The sequence below is a fragment of the Atractosteus spatula genome, chromosome 9, assembly GCF_055471065.1.
Source record: "Atractosteus spatula isolate fAtrSpa1 chromosome 9, fAtrSpa1.hap1, whole genome shotgun sequence".
NCBI classification, from domain to species: domain Eukaryota; kingdom Metazoa; phylum Chordata; class Actinopteri; order Semionotiformes; family Lepisosteidae; genus Atractosteus; species Atractosteus spatula.
In genome coordinates this window covers 8,952,586-8,974,753 of record NC_142714.1, presented here as the reverse complement: position 1 = coordinate 8,974,753, position 22,168 = coordinate 8,952,586, and the positions used below count along the sequence as shown (strand labels likewise).

At 37.0% G+C, this 22,168-nt stretch overlaps 1 protein-coding gene across 2 annotated transcripts; it reads right to left on the bottom strand.

Annotated features, from left to right (window-relative positions):
* Positions 1-1,389: 1,389 nt before the first annotated feature.
* On the bottom strand, positions 1,390-20,735 carry ift43 (intraflagellar transport 43 homolog (Chlamydomonas)). 2 transcript variants are annotated; one of them, XM_088925769.1, is made up of 10 exons: positions 20,603-20,735; positions 19,619-19,717; positions 18,585-18,599; positions 15,899-15,963; positions 10,728-10,763; positions 9,906-9,952; positions 4,558-4,630; positions 3,042-3,117; positions 2,517-2,579; positions 1,390-2,298 (listed from the first exon to the last, which is right to left on the bottom strand). In XM_088925769.1, the coding sequence occupies exons 1-10, from the start codon at positions 20,645-20,647 to the stop codon at positions 2,185-2,187; spliced, it is 633 nt and encodes a 210-aa protein (XP_088781895.1). In that variant the 5' UTR covers positions 20,648-20,735; the 3' UTR covers positions 1,390-2,184. The 2 variants fall into 2 exon arrangements, with proteins under 2 accessions (XP_088781895.1, XP_088781896.1); XM_088925770.1 differs by lacking the exon at positions 18,585-18,599.
* Between the last annotated feature and the right edge of the window lie 1,433 nt (positions 20,736-22,168).

The window sequence follows — 22,168 nt, the reverse complement described above, 5'->3', positions numbered from 1 at the left end:
TTGCTTTTGTAAGGCTAAATTGCAGTTTGAATATTAGAAGTGTTTATTGCAGCTCATGATATTGAACTAGATGTTTAATTTTTTTTTGCGATCTCAGGAGAAATAATCTATTTAGCTCATGTGATGTCATTAAGATTTCCATATCTAGTGGCAGGTAAGTTAATTTGGACTGCAAATCTTGCATGGATAGCAGTTGTACAGCCCCGTGCTGAAGCAACCAAGAGGCAGCAGAAAGAGAGGTCAGTTAGAGGAGCTGGAATCGGGGACATGCCAAATTGTGGCTCAGTTTAATCCCTGTTAAAAAGGGCTGGAGCAGGGACTGTTCATCAAAGGCACACCATTACTCTGATCACAAGGTTTCATTCATTGCATAATCTAAATCGCTACAGCTCTATCATCTTCCTCAAAGTGAACAAAATCCTAGTAAAACGCCAGCATTAAAGTTGCTAACACTGCTACCTCAAGAGAGACAGCTAGAGGTTGTCTCTACATGGATGGTGACTTCGCAGCTCGGCGGGTGAGGAAGGAAGGGGCGCAGTAGCAGCTGCTCACAACATATGGGTGGAATTAATTAAGTGTTTGGAAATAAGCCAATTGCAGAAAGAAAGATGGACAACAAAATGATACAGTTCTAAACTTCTACAACTTTCTCATTGTGAATAAACTCATAATCCTACAGCATCACATCATTCATTTTGTTGTTGCTGTTTACATCAGGACTAGTAGTAGGTCATACAAGACAAGAGCAATATATTCTGTGCATTGACATTGCGTGATATTCAGATAATATGGACTGGACTAAAATAGAAGAGTATTTTATGGAATGATAACTCTCTGGGTATATATATTGCAAATGAAATATGCAATACACAAAATGTGCTGCATTGTGCTTATTATTCAGTAATGACAGTGGTGTAGAACTATGTACTGTACCTGCAATTCAACAACGATAAGTGATATATTTTGTGTTGTAATTATAATTCATTAATTACCATTGTTTATGCCATTCTGTGTTATTATTATAATGCAGTAAGGATAATATACCATAATATCCTGAAACGAAGTTTAAATTCAGTAATAGTTTCAAATAGTTTGGCGGGGACCACAGTATGGCAACAAATCAACACGGATGAGTCTTTATCCTTAAACAATCCCTATGAAATGGTCCCGTAGAATCAGATCCTTAAATTCAAATAAAGAATTACTGGAATTCTGCATAAAGAATGGGCTGCAAACCCCCTAATGAGGACTGTTGATCTTGTCCATACAATGCATCAGCATATTGCTACCTTTAATAAGATAAATGGTTGCCCTAAAAATATAAACTCCATACATCTTTTTTCAGTGTCATATAGGGTTCTAGAATAAACAGATTATGTCAAATCTCAGTATGGAGAAAGTAAGACAGTTTAATTAATTGAATAGTGTTGCAGAAAAGAGCATCTACAAAAGACAAGAAGATAAAAGTCACCGTCAGAAACAATAAGGTTGCACTTTGATGCAAAGATAATGGCACAACAATTAACTGGATTTCAACTTAACTGATTATAGTGCTTCAGATACTCAAAACTGTCAAACATCTTTTTCTGTGAATACATTATGAAAGGACAAGTTGCAAAAACAGTATTTGCCATGTTAAGTTTGTGTTATCCTGAGCATCTGCATTCTTGTGGGAAAATTAATTTCAACCCATTTGTTGAATATTCATATGTAAGGTTTTTACCCTAAATCAGCATAGAAGACATTTACACTTTGATGATTTAAAAAATAATTTGATAAATATTTAATATAACAATCCTACAAAATATGTTATAAAAAACAATAATATAACAAAACAGGTATCTTTTTGGGTATTGACACATTAATATTGCTTGATGTAGGTATAATGACTTAGAAAGGAACAAAGGTAAGATAACCATCTGTCAGTTTATATGCAAGTACACTGACTACTGTATACTGACATTAATTGTAAAGTGTCACACATTGTATTTAAAATGTACATATTTGCAGTTGCAGAGCTTGTCTAAAACTGAAAAGACATACAACTGTAGGCTCTGGCTTGATGTAACCCCAACCAGAAATATCTGGCTTTCTCATAATGTGCAGATAACTATCCATTCGCTGCAGCACCTCTAAAAAGTACTAGTGGCACTCTTGCCGAAATAAACCGTTTTAGAACTCCACTCAAGTAACTAATGGCAGTTGCTTTTGGTCCTCTTTATCTCCTTGATCCCATTCAGTCAGCAGCTCAGAGGAAACCTCAGTGAATAAATGATCCCAGTCCCAGCCAACATCCTCCTGGACAGAGCAAAAACAGTCATGGTTAATCTGCACTCAATAAATCTTAATTACTAGAGAGAGACATTATAATGAACTTTTTTCCCCCTTATGAAACAAATGGACACACCTTTAGACCCTTGTAGAATTCCAGTAGAGAAATCTCACTACACACTTAGCCAAAAATAAGCTTTGTAGCAACAGAAAGACCTCTACAATATTCGAAGAATAGCACTCACCTCTCTAACTTCCTGCTCTGGAGCTAACACCTTCGTAAGTAATTTTAAGTCAATCTCCCCGTCCTGTGAAAACAAGGAATCAAAATACATAAAACCACTTCATTTTACTTCCCGTATTATAACACACACTATTTTTGAAAGCAGTATTATAAGAAAGTAAGCGTATAGGTGGATTATTAAGTAAACTAAAGTGTGTTTTACAATAAAAAGCAGCAACACCATCACATGGCCATAGACAGTTCAGTGCCAATTTGTTTTCTGATTAAAGTTTGTATTTCATTAAAAAACGACTAAATGTTACTGACCAAAAGTCAATGAACATATTTTCAGAGATCAGCAATACTAGATAACATGGAAAAAAATTAAACTGCGTCTTGGGACCAATTTGCAATCGGTCCATTAGCATTTTTATCATCATCTTTTTACAAGGTATTCCACTTTTGTAGAAGCTCCACCATACATAAGGGGAACACACTGCCTCAGTTTCATAAGGACTGAAATGTTTCTGTAGGACCGATTACTTACCAGGGTCTGAAATGCAGAGTATTTCATAAGATCATTATCTAAGTCTCTGTAGGTCATCACTCTGTTTACCTGAATGCTGAAAGAAGAATTCAATCTATAGGTATGAACAGAAACTGTAGATAAAGATGCAATTACACATTAAGGTTTGTGTTAATGTAATGGTAAGCATTAGGTTAAATGTGTCGAGGTGAGGACTAAGGTTTCTATCTTTTTACGTTAAACAATATGTTTCTGCATTTGTACCTATGACTAGAGTTACATTACACAGAATAAAAAAGCAAACCCCATCACAACTGACACAACATCTGGATACAGTTTTCCTCTCCTGTAGTTTTTACTCCTATGGCTGTTTAGATATTGGAATTGGGACTTGCACAATAAATTAATCTGAAGCAGACAGTTTTAATCCAAATCAATTTGATTTCCCGACATTCAGAGTTTATATTTGTGAACAGGACATTATATCATTGTATAGCATGGTTTATTACAAGTAAAAATCTGACATGTCAAAAAATGTTTGCAAAGACAGGCATGAAAGTCTTCTATTTGAATATGCTTGCCAGTAGTGTGTGCTGCGTGTTTACCAAATAAAACTAAATACCAGACCTATTAAGAGTTTTGCTTGAGGTGTGACTGAAATCTACACCCAAGGGGAAACCAAAAGGAAACACAGAATACATTCTGAAGTCAGGGAGTGAATACTGTGTCTGTAATATAAATGTATATATAATGTATAAATATAAATAAACCTAAAACTACAATCATCACAGTTTCTGTTCCAATATCTAATAACACCACTTATGTTGCTTCATAACATTTTCCCAGAATTACAAAATTCAGAACACAAATGAGACTTTCAAAATTCTTTATATGTCTAGCCCTAAAGGTTTCACTAAAAAGCACAAATACCATGATATTAGTCTGTTTACAGATGTTCAAACTGAAATCCAGCTGCTTATCTGTATTTTGAATTAGAAGTCTGTGAAGCGGTCGGCCTAGCAGTGCATGCCAGTCCTACTTACAGCACATTACACGCTACATTGCTCCTGCAATGAGTTCAATGTGGATATTATCTCACATGGAGACGGGGACTGCTTAATAACATATACCATTGTCATAGCTTTGCCACATAGCCGACACGTGTCGAGGTGTCTCTCACAGGCTTGTAAATCAAATTATATAGCATGTGAATCTAAAAAGTGGATGCAGGGTGTAAATCATTTATTACTGTTATTTCTGCATAACAGAACAATAATGCAAAGGCTCCCATCACTTAAATATGTAATGTAAAGCTCAAAGTCACTGTCATTCTTCCATAACACAGAAAATACTGAATTGGCATAGGGAAGTGATGAATGGATATTGAAAACATCTGAAAATGCCCATCTGAAATGGGGATAAAAATAACTTACCTAGTTTAAAAATTAAACCTAAACAAAAAACGAGTATGAGTTAAAAAGTACGATGTGACACATACATGCTCCATTTTCTTTCAGAACATCAGTGGTATTATTACCTGGGTGGAGCTGCCACCTGCATTGTGAGGTCTTCCTCCTGTACTTCTTCAAGGTCAGGGATTACGGGAATATCTGCAAACATGAAAGTATTGTTGTTAAAGCTCCTGAGCTGTTCTCCCTTTCTTCATTGAAGATGATTTTGAAAGAAACGGAAACACACTATATAAAATGTCATGACTGTGGTGTAACAATCCTTCCGCAGAACTTCCTGCAGAAGTGAGGATCATTCAAACATTCAAGTCATGTACACATGGTTTAGACCAAGATATCCATCACTGCTACTCACAGGCTACTAAATTTGCGATGATCACTGAAATATTGGCTTGCCTTAAGAATCTCAGCCTTAAACTATGTTAAAACAACATAAATATTACTAATCAAATATTCTTATGACTGTTGCCTGAAGGCATGCACATGAACTTTTTCAACAAGATGTCAAATAAACCAGAGCGTCCCTATGAAAGAGATCATTTACTCTGCAGAATTAAAAGACTCTGCCTCTTTACTTTTTTTTGTGTGTAAATTTGCATCCAATTTTTGTACTTTATCTTTCCAATATCCTCCTTGGAGCTGCCCTGTCACATTAGCCAGGCTGCTATGAATATTCAAGAAGCAGGGCCACAGTTCTTCCTGCTGAGAGTGGGGCTCAGGCCAGGGGCTCCCCGGAAAGAACTCCCGCTACACCAGCATTTGGACCCTGTCACTGCCGCCCACCCGGAGGACCTAGAGTGGGCAGCACTTCAACCTGATGTCCACTCTGCCACTCCGCATCTCCCCACATCCCTCCTCTGCACGCGGCCAGGGCAGCATCCAGCGATGTGCAAGAGTATTTTTATACGAGCCCATCTGTGTGAGGTCGGAAGTCACTGTGTGCCTTGGCAGGGGCGGCTGTGCCAGGAGTCGTGAGCACACTGGTCAAACAGTAGGAATTCTCTTTAATTGGCAAAAAGCAACAGGACAGAATATGGCTCCACTCCCAAGAAGGGCAGCGAGAACTCGAGAGTTTTTCAACACATTTTCAAAAGGACTTCGTGCACGCGGAAAAAACAAAACAAAACAAAAGAAGGGAAGAAGAAAAGACATAATAAACAAAGAAGTTGCAAGGATTACTTTAAAAAAAATCAAAGACAGTACTTTTTATTGGACGGGGTAATTCTTTTAAAGTGGAGAAAGAAAAGTGATGTACTCCGACACTAAATTAATGCTATTTTTGGAAAGAGATTTTGGTCACAAAAGAAAGTGGTTGGCTCAGTGGACTGAGGGTTATATTATATATCTGAAGGGTGTGAGGCTGAAATCCCCAGTTTGGCAAGATCGGGCTTCCTGTCTAGACTGAATGAGGGGGCTAAAAGCACTCCAGCTGTAGTGATCCAAATTCTTGGGGGACACATGTGATCACCCAGTATGGAGACATCTCAGCTGACTGATCATGGTCTGCATTTAATCTTTGTTTAAATTCAAGCACTTTAGATCTGCCTAAAACAAATGCTTTTTTGGTAAATGACAGCTAGAAATGATGCCATATTTCCCTAACATCCCAGTTCAAAATCTTCCATGACCTGGAAAATGGAACGAGAGGCATGAACATTTGTAATTTTAGCTTCCTACCACAATGGCACACCCTCTCAGAAAATGACTAGAATAACCCAAAAGTAATGGAACATGTATCAACTTTTCTTGTAAAAAAAGTTTTGTTCTCAGCTATTGCGCAAGACTATTTTATTACTTACGAATAAGACATCAGATGAAAACAACTTATTGAGCCACATTGTTACTAAGCCTGGTTACAGAATCATAAAAAAGCATCTAATGAATGGTACTGTAGTCTCATTGTAGAGTAATTCAGTCAATTAAGGGTGGCAATCTGCCAGTGCGGTACATTGATTTGAGTCAATATGGAGGCAGTTGTGATAATACTAGAATACTGTATATGGTGATCGCAGGCCCACATAAAATCAACACCAGCTACCTTCCTCCTTATGTGTTCTGCCAAATAACAGTCTGCCTGAGAAAATGTTTATTCTCTGAATGTAAGCATAGGAACTTTCAAGGAATTAACTTGCACACTGAGTTGTACTTAAAATCAAGACGAAACTGTCAGGCTACGGCAGGTAATTACAAGAGGCTGTCTTAAAACAAAAAATACAACTTTCTTCATTAAAAAAATAAAGAAACTGAGCTTGGTTAGTAAATGACAAGATTCATCTGTGTTTCCGAAATCAAAATAAATGCGGGCACTGCTATTTCATATTCATGAATTCCTCTGACACTTTGTCCTCTCATTTAGAAAGCACAGCATTCAGCAAATTCGAGCCCCCCTGGACCCCCAATCAAATTTAATGGTCTTAGCACAATGACATCAAAAAGCTAAAGCATCTAGATCTTATCAAATACTTTAATAGGCTGCTTTTTCCATCTGAAGAGAAACGACTTGGAGGTTTAGCATTATGATCTTGACAATAATGCACAATCAACAGAATTTTTCTTGGTGCTAAGGGTAACCCAACATTAGGTAAGTTCCATATAAGCATACGTTGTTACTAAGTAAAGAGGAAAAACGCTTCAAGTAAAATGTGCTTTGAATTCATCCTATTAGATGAGGTCAAGAGGATTAATAGAAAGTGCACACAACCCCCTCCCTGTGAAGGAAAGCGCAACTTCATCAGTTTTCAAAAGCAATCGCCTCATATCATTCACAGCCAGCATTAAACATTTATTTTCCACTTGTGTAACTGTCAAGGTTGCTTTGTCTAGTTGCAACCACAATAACCACAACAATAATAATTATGCAATAGCGGCCAATTCAAAACTTAACCCACACAAAACATGAAATACAATAATTTGTTCAGAATGTGTACTGCATATCCCACTTAATCTACAAATATCGGAAAGTCTTCAAAACACTTTTCAAAATTTTCACGCTACTGATCATGGAAAGTGGGCTAGCCTTTATAAAAAGAGATATTAAGGAATTTTGCGTGCTGTGAAGCTTATTTCACAATATTTTCTTACCACAGAATTTTATTATAATATACTGTATATTGCATAACCTTTAGAAGTCTTCAAGTAAAAAACGCAATTCATAAGAGTGCCACATGCTAAATTGAAGTTGGGAACATGTTCTAGAAAAAGGGGAAAAGGGAGAGATGCTTGGCGAGACAAACAGTTTTGTCAGCCGTCCGTTTTGATCGCGGTCTTTTGAAATCTGATTGGCACATGATGGATGAGGGCGCCCAGCTGCCACTTTCTCTTGTGTCAGCCAGAGGTCCTGGGGGACGATAAAATAATCAAGATCTGTATAGCTATCTCACTAACCCTCGACTGCTGCAATTTCCAAAGTCCATGCCTCTGGCACTGTATAAAGAGGGCTCCTCTGCGCTGTAATCATCTTTTAAGTTTCACTCACATAAAAGCTTTGCTACCTTCTAAACCAATTAAAAAACAAACCAGTAGATTTTACAAAATAAGCCATTACTGCCTCTGTTTTGAAATATGATTCTTAGTGGACAGACTTCCAGATAAACTCTATGTACGATCTGGGGCTTTGCCAAGTCTATCCGCTTAGTGTGGCCTGTTTATAACCTGTACTAAATATTTTCTAAAATTACAAAGTCAAACAATGTAGCACTGGGTGACAAATATCTGTGGTATCTTTTTAACACTGATAAAACAGTAAAACCACCTGTGAAATTAAGTTAATGATGCTGTGAAAACACTGGTTTTACTTTCCTTAATGTATACTTATATTAATGGGTTGTGTTTTTACATAATAATATAATAAGTGCAGTGGCTCTGTGGCTATGGATCTGCGCCTGTGGCTGGAAGGTTGTCGGTTCATATCCCGCGGGCGGCAGAGGAATCCTACTCCGTTGGGCCCCTGAGCAAGGCCCTTAACCCCAACTGCTCCAGGGGCGTCGTATAAAAGGCTGACCTGTGCTCTGACCCCAAGCTTCTCTCCCTGTCTGTGTGGCTGTGTGTCTCATGGAGAGCAAGTTGGGGTATGCGAAAAGACAAATTCCTAATACAAGAAATCGTATATGGCCAAAAAAGTGATCTTAACTGTGCTGTTTCTGTTTTATTTCGCTTCAATACTCCAGTCTCAGCTAAATATCTTTTACAATGTGACTCCTTTTTCCACAACACTTGCCTGAGAAAAACAGCATTGATATGTATATGACATCGTAATAAAAACAAAAGAACAGTGTGTGCAAACAGAACGTACGCTCTGTGGGTGAAGTTTTAAAGAGAATGCTCTAACAATTTCAACAGTATTTCCCCAGCTACTGTGGGCTGAAAAATGGAACAATTATCTCTGGCTCTGGTTTGTTCAAATTTCTTCTGTCCTCACAATGTTTTTGATGAGGACCACCAAGCCCTGAGGTATAGAACTCTGTTACATGACAGACTTAGTCACCATGCAGCCTCTTGGAAAACAGAGTGGATTTGGTCACTGAATTTGGTAAATCCTAATATATTAAACATTTAAAAAAAAAGAATAAATCACTCTTGCTGCCTCATCCACAACTGCTGCCTAGAAGTTATTTAAATGTATTAATGTCTGAACAGCTAATTGAATTTAGACAATATGCAAAGACCTTGCCCATTTGAACCCTTACTCATAACGGAAGTAAAAATGTTAAAAAGGTAAGAGTAAAATGTCACTTAAAGAAAAATTAATCCACATGCGTCTATTAGAAAATTCAAAATACCAAAGGGGGGCATTTAGCAGAGAAGTACTATAAAAAACTTAGTCATACAACTGAAGACTGAGTATTCAGATGTTGAAAGAAGAACTATTTGTATAATGAGACTCAAAAGACAGGACAGCGTTCAAAGCATTTTTTCTGACAATCTTTCATTTTTCATATTTCAAATTCCTTCTTATGTGAACAGTACCAAAAGATAGTGAAAATTTAATTAAATTCTAAAGTTTTCATACAGATCTGTTTTTCTTAAAAAACCTACGATCAAGCTTATCAAAGTCTGAGTGCTACCAGAAACGTAAACGTACAATTCTTGATAAACATTCTAGTACTGTATAATATTCCTAAGAAAGGGAATTAGGCCACACGATTTTAAAACATTTGGCATTTTTACACAGGTTTTTACAGTAACATTTGAAAGACTGGATTATTTTTCAAAAACATTTTACTTAAATGAGATTTTCTAAAACCTGATTTTAGATTCGACCTACTAACTAGTTACTTAACATCATCAGTTGCCTTTAAGTTGCTATAAATGCTTTTGACGCTATTAAATACATTCCATGCTACCACAATGTCTGTGACTGCAGGTATCCCGTCTGCCTCATGGGAAGTGCAAAAGAACGTTTCCAAGTCTCTCTCACCTCCTTCATCATCCGAGCCCTCGGGGGTTTGTGGTCTCAAGCGTCTACTGCAGAAACAGGAAGTACAGAAAATGAATTATTTAATACTTTCAATCTGGCCTAACGGTGAGGTCATCATTGGGAGTATTTCTGATGAGGATTACTTTGATGTTGGGTCCTTTTCCAGCTAAGTGAAGCTGCAGATGGTTTGATATTAAGCTCACTTAATATTTGCAGGCATTCTCTTTTTCTACAGGCTCAGAGGATCATGGCTGCCAAACTCCCTGGCATTCGATAGTATCATTGGCTCTTTCATGCAAGGCTCACTGTACAGAGGGCAATTTCTGTTTACTCTGCAAGTTGTATAATTATATTTTTAAGAACTAATAATTTAATCAGTAGGAGTAGTCTCAACAACATGCCTAAATGGCTCTAGGAACAGTTTGCAAAATAAATAAGCGTAATTGTAATGAAGAACATTCCCATTTTACATTACAGTCTAAAAAGCAGACGAATTACAGATGAACAAAACATGTTATGATGTTCCCTTTCATCTTTTTCCCTTAAATTTTAATTTCTAGTTACTAATTCATAATTACAACAATATCAGTACTTAAGACGTAAACTCTTCAGTATGAAATTGTAATTGGAAACAACTCCATTCATACAGAACAAAATAACCAGAACTTGGGCAACACTCATTTTTCCACAAAAATATTTTAATTCTAATTAAATGTATGGAACGTTTAGTCTTTTTTACCCGTTATTCACATTCTGAACCTAGCAAAAATTACATCAGATGCATCACTTCTTAGAAAAGAAACATATAGTATGAAAACTCACTCTTCCACCTCCTCTGCTGCTGGTCTTCTCCCAGACCTAAAAATAGGGGATATGGCAAGTGAAATTAACATCACCTTTAGAATCAGCTTGATTAAGCCTTTTCAGTCCCTTAATAAAAAAGCCCCACTGGGCTAATTCTGCATCACCCCAGAAATATTACTGATGTAAAACAGAAGGTTGCTGAAACAGCAGTTTGAAAGGCTAATGTAATTACTGTTACCTTTATAACACCCTTATCATTTGTGATCAACACAAAGAAATATACAAGCAAAGAATGTCTTTTTAATATTTAAAAAAACTCTGAATACCACATCTCTTTCAACCTGCTTTATTTAATTACTTCCCTGAAGTGGACTGTACTTTGTAATACAAAGTAAGATCCATCTAACTGGCTGTGAAAAACAGTGGTCTCATTGTAAATGTAGAATTAAATTAAACACTCACTTGAAAAGCTAAAAGGGAGAATATCAGTAACAACACACATTGATTGATTATGTTGACAGGATTGCTTTCTCAACTACTGTAAATTCCATATACATTATTATTATTTTTACAGTCCACAGCAGTGCGTGTATGAATTAATGCAGGTTTTTCCATGGATCTTGCCAGGCTTGATTTTATACTTTTTGTGCATAATATAGTGCCAGCAAATTATTCTGAGTACTATTTCAAATCATTTTAAAGACCACAGACTTCAAGTCCCTCTTGATATTACTGCCAATTGCTACGTTTCCTCCTCTGGTCTATCAGCAGTCTCCTGATCTATTTTAGGAACCAATTCCATTAGCATAGCTCAGCCTGACCATTACACCTTGAACACTGCATCATTGCATTTTGTATCTTAATACATTCATTTAAAGAAACAAGCTTAAGCTCACTACTGTATCTTTTCTTGTGAACTGAAGTAGAATGAACATAACAGAAGTTCTTCACAACTTGAAAATAATTGTGTCTTTTGTTTTCCCTACCCTAAGTCTTAAAAATAGGGATGTTCTAACATTTTAGTTTCTGACTGTGGTAAATACATCCCTACAGAGTGGACTGACAGATCAAATATAAATGACCCTAAGAGGTGAAAACATTGGGATAGTGATCAGTGATCAAGGAACAGGTCTTACTTTTTTTTTAATTCTTTATTAATGTGCACATACACTACTGTGTAAAAAAATTAAAATGAGGACTGTAGTGCCTTGAAACCTTCACTGAATATATCAAAGCTCTTGCCACCTTCAAAATACAATGACTGTACTGTTCAGAACAGTGGAATGCCATCATAATTGGGGAAAAACTAAGCACAAATGTGTTGCATAATATTTTACAATGGCTCAATGCATAGAATCTATAAACAGCACTGATGTCTTATTTCAATTTCCAAACTAAATCCAAACAAAAAAGGTTAGTTGGTTAGGTTTACAGACTTAAGACATTTACACTGCATGTCATGGGTTTTTGGATATTTCTCATTAAAACAGAGTACTCTTAAACATGAAAAGAAATTTACAAATATTACAGTGGCTACCAGCGTTTATCATAACCAAAGTCAATTTGTATTTGTTTTCGGTTGTTAGTTATAAAACTGGTCTCTCCAACAGAATAGCTCAATCATTCATTCCCTTTATGCTGGTCTCTCTGCTTATTATGTAGTGCCACCTGCTGATCATGCAGAGAAAATGTAAATTCTGCCCTATTCAGAAATAACAGCATTACAGTACCATTTTGTATTTAGTATTGGCTAGTATTTGGCTTAGTATTGGCTTGTATTTAGGACTGGCTATTTTTTTTAAACTCAGGAATTAAAAAAATTCCCAGAATTATAGCACGAATAATGTACAATTATAGTAGAATCAGGTTCTACTTGAATTTTTTTAATAGTCTTTTAATAACAAATAAAAATATTGATTAAGCTGAAAAAGTTAAAAAATGGTCAACCTCTATCAGTGAAAATAAAAAATTAACATAGACTGGATTTTAAATAGTAAATTATCAAAAATCTGCAGGACTTTGAATATATAGTATATACAGTACATATATTACCATTTGAGATGAGTGATCAAATCAACTTGTTAGCCTCTTGAAGAAAATTAGGAAACTAAATGCACAATACACTGTTTGTCATGTAAGTATAGCACATGAAAGTGTTTTAGTCATCTGTGCTCCTGAATGACAACTCCTTAAATGACATCACTTGAAACACTAACAAACAACATCCTGAAATTTAATCACATCACTTTATATTTTAAATAGCTATATCTCACTGTTATAATTATTTTTACAACGTTATTTGCATTGTGACATACAAAATTAAAATGCTTGTGAACAGAAAGTAAATGCACATCAAGATAATGACTTTGAGTTGGTTAAGACCCTGCATTTTTCTTGTCACAACTAAGGCATCTGTAATAAATAAATCTATTCCCATTTCAAATTTAACTCCTCAGAATCGTTTTTTTTTCATTGCAATGGTCTAAAATGTAGCAGTCTAATGAGATGCCAGTTTTTCAGCTTGTTAATTAATTTCTCCTTTTTCTCCGCTCTCCAACATTCTCTTCCTCTCATTTTCCTTCCAAGGTACAGCAATCCCAAAGAACCCTCTTTCTACATGTAGGTCAGATTTCTACTTCAGGCTACGGAAATGCACAGATTTTACTAAGGTATCCAAGCTCTTTAGTCAGTTCCCAAAATCCATGGAGCCATCGTGAATCCATGAGCACTATTCTCTGGAAGGTATTAAAACATTAGCCTTACAAGCTGTGGTTAAGAAATATGTTAGCACCAAATCTGGCCGACTGTGTGATATTAATTCAGATTTTTTAAGTTAATAATAATAATAATGAATGCATACATTTCATACAACTTGAAAAACAAAAGTTTGTCAACAGAAGAAAAAGTACAACTGCCCAAAATGTATAAAAGGGCTTACAGACAGATGAATTTCAGATAATCGCCTGTCTCACCTATTGGCTATTTCTTCACCTACTGTATTCTAGTTTCTAGCTGTCCAGGATGCATAAGAACATCAGAAGAGAGGTCATAGCTCATACGGTTTATAACAGCTAATTGATCTGAGCACCTCATCTAGCCGTTTCTCTGAATGACAGGGTATCTGCCTCAACAATATACAGTAGCTGGGAAGCACTGCTGCATTTGTCCTGACCATTCTTTCCAGGAGGTCATGGCTTCCTGAGCCATTTTTGTTGAATTCTCAGAACTCTGCATGAGCCACTGGCATGAGCAGACGGCTAAGTCTGGCAACAGCGCAGGCAGCAGCACTCCAGGGGGAGAGAGGCGGCAGATCTTGTCGACTCCGCTTCAGCATGCCACTCGTTCCTGAGGTGACCCTGGAACACAGTCCGCTGTCGAGTGTCAGCTCAAGAAATCGACCAGCAACTTTTCACTGAGCCACTTCCAGATGACAATATTATCGTCATTATGGAAATAAAAGAATGTGGTTTCACAGAGATAAGCATTCAGGAAGATTTATTTATTTAAGCCAGATTGTCTTCCAGCTCTAGTATCGTTCCTTCCTGTCCTCCAAACCAAAGGAAACAAAACTAACTTTTTTTTTTGTCATCATTTTCCCTTGCCTCCTGGTCTCCCTAAAATTCTAAGATTTAAAAAACGGCCAGAGGAGAACGTCTGCCATCTTGTTGCCCTTGACACGCGTCACTCTTCGAGACAAGAGGACGTTTAAACACACATTATGAGCTCTTGATTAAGACTCATGTAACAAGAAAAGATGGACATGGTAAAACTGTCTAGAAAAAGTTGTTAGGGATAAAATATATTGTGACAACCCAGCTCCAAAGGTTCATCAATAAACTGACAGATCATTTAGTGTCAATTAGGAGTGATAGATTGGTAAATCCTGGCGTTTCTTCACTGGGATTAACAGGAGGAGGGCGGCGATGATTGAGAGTGATGTGTGACATTGAGCGGAAAAGTCCTTGGGGGTTCCACAGGGACCATTACTTACCTTGTTTCAAAAAGGATCAATGCCTGAACAGGCCTTAACACCTTTTTTTCTTTCGCAGCCAAGAAGCCATGAGTTAGAATAGCTCGAAAGAGTGACACCTCGACCTTTTTACATGAGATAGATTGAGTTTGCTAGCCTCTTTACCTACACCAGTGGCGCAGAAAACCTTGCAAATAAACCCTGTTGAGTCAGCATAGGTTTTGATGTCTTAGTTTGAGCATCATCGAGGCTCCCGCCCTTTAAAGAAATGTATGCAAACGTAAAATGATAAATAAAACACAGCTTGCATCAATAAGATGATACAAGGAGCTAGACAACACTTAAATAGAGAGCAAGAATTTTAAAAATCATAGGTTATCTTAGCCTTTGTATAACAAGCTCCCATTCTACTTGTACTTAAATACAAGAACGAAACAAAAATACATTAAAATGAGAAGGAAGTTAACCAAACTTAACTGATTTAATATCTTTTTTAAATATGTCAACTTTTTATCTAGACAAGTCGATTGAGAAGGACATTTATCGGGGCAATCTGAGTGAAGTACTGTACCTTGCTCAAGGGTACAGTACAACTGCAACCGCCCACATGAGATCTGAACCCACAACCTGCCGGGCCGGAGTCCACAGCCCTAAACACTAGTCCACACTGCTGCCTTGGAAAAAGGAAGAGTTTGTTTAGGCACGAGGCAGTTATTTTTATTGAAAATTAAATGTGTATATAAAAGGCTACACTTTTAACGCATGTTAATGGTACACTATCAAAAGTATGGGCCAGCTGCACTTTTCTTAAAACACTTGGAAGATTCAAGGGGCAGAGAAAAAAAAGATGAGAATTTCTAAAGATCAAGAATGTCACAAAAAAGGGGACACTGGAAAAAAATGTGCACGGTGAGCAACACCATATTTACCAAAAGAAATAACACAGAAAATATTTGACTTCTTCTTTTCCAGAGCTTCCCAACAAACACGGTACCATTACAACCCCCCCCCCCAGCCCCCCCCAAACACATCTTTGTAAAAAAAATGTTAACCAAATCAAGGCTTTGGTTTTTGAATCAGATTATAACTACTATAATCTGAGGCCGGACCACACCCCCGGGCGCAGTGGACTCTGCACCAGATGTAAAATATCTTGGAGCATCTCAGCTGACGCCACGGGCAGACACATGGTTTACCGCCAGAAAGGGGTGGTACTCACTTGGCAGAGCCAGGTGTTTCGTCTGCCCATCCTCCTTGTCGCCGGGGGGGTTTCGGTGGTGGTCCCTGCAGGGGCACAAGTGAGAACAAAACGAGCAGAACGATAAGAATTCGGGATAAAGTATCATGGGATAAGTGTCAAAATATTACACATCTATATAATACCCTTACACGACTGGGTGTGGCAGCCTTGACTATGTCATTCACGTCTTGGAAACTTACACACAACAAATTCACCACAGACTGAGTGGAAAAAAAACAACACGTAGATGCCATTCAGATTTATGTGGAAAAACCCAAATTTAAAATGTAAAGCAGCGCTGCGATGTTAAAGGTAAGACGTAAAAGCAGAAATCAACAGAGACCCACAACGATCCTGTAAATATGAAACACCTCATCCAAAGCCGTCTCCCACTGGCAGGCAAGAATTTCCATTGCCTTTAGGGGAACCACAAGGGTTGGTATTGTAGGGCTATGGAAGAAATGATATGACGTGTGAGCATATTTACTCTTAAGGAAATTCTACATGAATACCTACCATATATGTCAAGAAAACATTGCCAAAAAAATTAAGTAAACTCTAAATAAAGGCAAAACTATGCACATCACTAACTGCTCATCAATTGCTTTCACCCTCTTCCCAAGCCAATATCTCCCTAAAAAGATACACACTTACTAAAACGAGTGTAAAATTGAGTGTGGGAACTGCATAGAGGGCTGCCAGAGGCTAAGCTAAGGGAAAAATTACTCTCTCTCTCATTCTTTAGGGCTGAAAATAGCACAGGGCACAAATGAGCTGAGATCACGGCATTGTGACCATACCACCGAGACAAACATGAATGAAAGAATTCCAGAACACACTTGAAGAAACAAGAAAAAATAATAACATCGAAAAAATTCTCATTACCAAATTGGGACTGCAAGGGACATAGGATCTTTAAAGGATTTCCATCACTCAGTGATAAATACCCTTTATCACCCTGCTCACTGTCACCAAACAAAATAATACAGCTTCAGATTCGTTTTAAGATGTTTCTTGTTTTCATAAAGATAGAATATTCAAGATGTACCAAGTACTTTCATGCAATAAGTGAAAAGTGGGATTTTGACAAGGACAAGATAGGCTAAATTAATGATAAAAGTGGTGGTTTATCAATACAGAAAGACTCCTCTGGGTAAATACTGCTTTACACTTTGATAGGAAAATCTATTGGTATTCCTTTAAAAAGATCTCAGCGGTACAGAATTAAAAACATTACCCCATAAGACATTCCTTTAAGAATGGTATATTTGCGAAAAGACAGCATACATTCAAAAGTCATGTCTGAAAAGCTCTTTTGCATAGGGTCAGAAGTAATAATTGTGTATTGATCACTCTGTTGTCAGAAGTCCTCATCATGGTCTCTCATCTAAAGATTGTCAATAGATGACTAAGAGGGGGGTAAGTACCCATAGGATTAGAATGTTAATACAATGTTAGAAAGTAGAATAAGTACTTCAGATTTTACCTTGAAAAAAGCCTTGTTTCTGACTGATATACTGTATACTTCTATATATTTCTCAATTTCATTATGGAGTCAGAATTAAAAGACTTATCAAGGTTGCCTCAGCAATGACTTTATCGGTTAGGTATTAAACCATTAATTTAAAACAATGTGATATCTAGAAAAGTGTATAGCCATATATGAACATAAATTTAGAAAGCTATGTATCTTAATAAATAAAATATTTTATAGCTAAATACAAACCACCCATTATCAGAGTTCACACACAGTTCAAATTGATCTAAAAACTACAAAAAAGGCTGAAAAATGTGACCAATCAGTGGAAACATTTTAAGGAGGAAGAAGGAGAAAAAAAATTCACTGACCGATAAAATATCTAGACTGAAAATAAACCGACCGGTCGCACGACACCTCGGAAAAATGTATTTCATGTGGAAGCTGGGTCGCAGAGGGCGCGAGAATCCCGATGTTACACTAGGGAAGTTGGCCTAATTTGGGAAGATTACTGCAAAAACATTGCTGGAATTCCTTGTTGGGGAATTTGGCTTGCTTATAGCTCACCACTCTTGGGGACAACTCCACAAATGCCAATGTTCAGAAAAAAAAACACAAATGACTTTGTCATATGTCATTTCCAATTTTACTTAAAAGCAATTAAGCGTGTAATTATTTTCTTAGAGTCAATAAGAGACAGCTCCATGAGCAATGTCAAATATAAATAAAGACAAAAACGTTTGACACAACAAAGATGCAGACATTTGGCCCCACACTTTCCTGTGTAATAGCTCTACAGGTTTGAGACTATTTGCAAGATCAAAAGAACTAAGTGTACGTTGTTCATGAAAGCCATTGAAAGCCTACAGTGCAAAAAGAAAAGGGACTGGATTTTCAACTGAATCCATCACTGAAATAAAAAGAACCATTTTTATGTAATTTACAAATCATATGTACAGTAAGTACAATGTACACAGCGCATAGAGTAAAATAATTAAGATTACAGATCCATGGTTCAGCTAGTGAAAATAAAGGTAAAACTTCCTTGAAAAAGCCAATCATGCACAGAGCATCAGATCAAACACAGCAAAATAGGCATAGAACCAAAGAAAATCACCCCCTACTGTAAAGACAGCTAAAGGTTTTTACAATTCTCTACTAGCACAGCAAGAATGTGAACACAAGTACCTGATCAGAATCCTGCTGCAAACAAACACAAAAGATATGTTAAAGAGTTTTGCACATTACATAAATTACTGGAGTAACAAGATTTTTGTTTAAAATGTGTTTAGCTACTGTAAAGTGCATCAGTGCAATACATTTGTTTTGATGTTTACATCTCCGTGTTTCTTTTCATAAGAGAAAAACTAACTGTCCTAGAAGAAACTGGTAGTTACGCATTCTACAGGTCAAATCCCAACTCAGACTACAACTAGAATACCTCATATGCTCATTCATTATGATGTTGATTGTGCGCATGAGCTTTAGGGATAAGCTTAAGATCAGGCCTTTTAATATCTGATCAACCTTAAAACTCAAAGGATGTTCGTACACTGCACTGCACTAGTACACTGCACTCTGGTAAACCGCAGAACTATATGAAAATATGCATTTAGTATCAGACAGCTGATTATTCCTAGTAAGGGTTGTGGCAATCTGGAGTCTATCTGGGTAGCATAAGGTGCAAGACAGAACTACCCTAGGCGGGCAGTCCATTACAGGAAACACACACAAACCAATAACTAGTCACCAATTAACTTAACTAGCATGCCATGAGAGGGGGGAAGAAGCCAGAGGACCTGGAGAAAACTCACATGAATTTGGACAAGAACAAGTCATCTCTGTACAGAAGGCTCTCAAGCCTGGAATCTAACCCAATCTGACCCATTATGAGGCAGGGCTAAATACCACATCAAATATAAGCCTGTAGAGCTGATAAATAAATGACCAACCAATGTTTTGTTTGTTTTTACTGGATTGAGGTTTTACTAAAATCATGAAGTCTTAAATCCCTATGTATATGCAAATCATACTATATATCCCACCTCCTTCTCCCCTTCTTCATCCTGAACAATAAAGATATCCAGTAATGCAAGAGACAAAAAGGGGAAAAACAGATAAAACAAAAACAAATTATAAGAATTACAACAGTAGTTCATTTTTTTAACAAAAACATGTCTTTCTGGACTGAGAACAGCTGTCTACTATGGCTGATTCCTCACCTCGCCCACTGAGGTTGAAGAAGAGTTTTTCTTCAGGCGTCGAGATTCGTCTGACATCTGCTCCACTGACTGCCTTGCTCTTCGCCCTGATTTAGCAGCCTAGGAAAAAGTTCACAAGCACAAGAAGCTAATTTATGTATCTTGCTGTTATTGAATGAGTATCTGCTTTGGCATTGTGTGCTATTAGTTACATTATATTAATGTTCTTTAATGTATCAGTGACCAGTAAAATAGCAGCGAAGGGAGAAGAAACCAAAAATGTCAGTGGGCCTTAAGATAGGTTTGTACAGTAACTCATCTCAAAGCAAAGATTGTAAGGTGTGAAAAAATATTAAAAGCTGCTAATGTACATCAAATACATTACCATCTCTCTTAATGTGCTATATTCACAATCCAAGCCAATCAGAAACAAATAAAGCCTTAAAGAAATAAAGTGTCTACAGCAATCATACCTTTATTCAGAACAGCACACCTAATCGTTTTTACTTAATTAAAAAGTTCTGCATTTTATTACTACAGTATACCTTGCTAGTCGTCAAATATTAAGGCTCAAAACATCAATATCACATATTAAGTCTGTGATATTTTCACACCCCACGAAGATCATGAGTAACTACAATAAGCTATTTTGTGAAGCCAGATAACAATAACGTTGTTTCGCAATTAACGTCTTACGTTCCAGTATTTATCTGCTTACCCAGTTCTGCTTAAGCGTTTTTCTGCAATGCATACAAATTATTCAGACTGCTGAAAATGTACGCAACTGAAGCACATGTCATTTTCTTTGTGTAAATTTTGTTTCATCTCGAATTTCATTCTTATTCTACTGTTCTGATGCTAACTGTCGCACAGCATTCAAATCGGGATTATTACAAAAAAGCAATTATTCACGTTATTTACGCATTTCGTTACGGTATTTATATTGTTAAACAGATAGAATACTTCTTGAATTATACGTGAAAAAGTGAAATAAAACCTACTTACATTCTTTTTAGCACCGTTTTCCGCCAGTTCCAGACTATCCTCCATCTTTAATCTCCGTGTTGACAATCTCAACAACTTCCTGGAGACCAATGCCAGCGTCCCGTGGCAACAGTTTCCATGGAGACACCCCTTAATATCCTTTCTGACTCCATGCCCAGGGACTGTTAATGCATGATCTAAATATTGAAATAGCAGAAAATATGCCACAGACTCCGAAAGAAATTGGGTCTAGCGGAACGCAACCACAAACTATATTTATAGAAAAGAGACAACACGTATTAAAACACACAGAGTTATACTATATTCCCAACAGAAGTTACCAGTTTTGCACGATCGTGAGTTCTGCGCCAAGTTTATTTGATACTGCTTTGAAGAGGAATTTGGTGAAAATCATACAGAAGTACATTGCATTACCTATGGTCACAAGCTGGGTATTTTTAAAAGTCTAAGTACATGTATTACATTCATCGTCATTTAACGCACTTTCAAATTGACTGAAACAGACGTGCGCACCTAATTATATAGCATGTGATATCTGTTACAGGAGATCCTGAATCACAAAATCATATATGCAATTATTTTCGTCAACAGTACTTGTTTTGGGAAAATGTTTTGCCACAATTGTTAGGAAAAGTCTTTCCTTTGGCAGCCTGGGTGATACAATGACGTCATCTACACAACTATGGTAAGACTGGCTCAAGTAATGACAGCATCCCTGCGGTTCAGTAACGGCGCATTTTCAGTGCCTGGATTGAGATGAGCAGAAAAATAATCGTCATTATTTCCTGGGACAGTTTCCTCCCCAGTCATTTTTTTTTTGCACTCAGCTGCCTTTTTAAATCAATCAGAAATTCAAACCAATCGAAATACCAAGACAAAAAATTATTAATAGCAAAAAGTTGAACTACTGCTACTGTTTTATTATTAACTTTCTAAATTCTTTAATTATATTTGTAAAAAGCGTAAAAAAAAACATAATTAGGCCAAGCCCAGCCATAAATTGAATTCACACAGTAAGCCCCTGTGATCAAAGTGAGTGAATGCTGCACGTTTTCCATTAAAATATATAAATATGGCTTGACAGTGTGGTGACTTGAAATTCATGGCATCTAATAGGAACATGGGGTTTATTTTTCTAAGTCAATTGTGTTGCAGCAGTTTAGGGTCCTAGTATTGTTTTACTGCCAATGAAAGTTTAAGCCATATATAGAGATCTTCAATTCCCACCCTCACAGATCAGCAAAATTACAGAAGGGCTTTGCACGCCAGCAGTCTCTTGTCATTCTTTTATCTCCCAGGTGGGTTTGCTTCAATAGCGATCGGTTCAGAAGAGTCACAATCGTGTCTTTTAAGAGGGAATATTAGAAACTTTAGCACAGAACCCCACAGATTCATCACTGCAGTTCAAGAATTAAGAGTAGTTTCCATGGTACAGTACCTAATGACACAGCCAATCACATACAGTACATCTCTTACAACAAGAGAAACCTTTCAGTCGATGAAAGTTATGATCAGTTATCCTGTCACCCCCGACTCCTCCCTGTCCTCCTAGAAATGGTTTGGTCC

Coding starts and splice junctions, on each gene's coding strand:
- ift43 (XM_088925769.1), bottom strand. CDS start 20,647: ATGGAGGATAGTCTGGAACTGGCGGAAAACGGTGCTAAAAAGAAT. Junction 10,764..15,898: donor GAAACACCTGGCTCTGCCAA/GTGAGTACCACC, acceptor CCCTATTTTTAG/GTCTGGGAGAAGACCAGCAG. Junction 2,580..3,041: donor ACTCTGCATTTCAGACCCTG/GTAAGTAATCGG, acceptor TTGTTTTCACAG/GACGGGGAGATTGACTTAAA.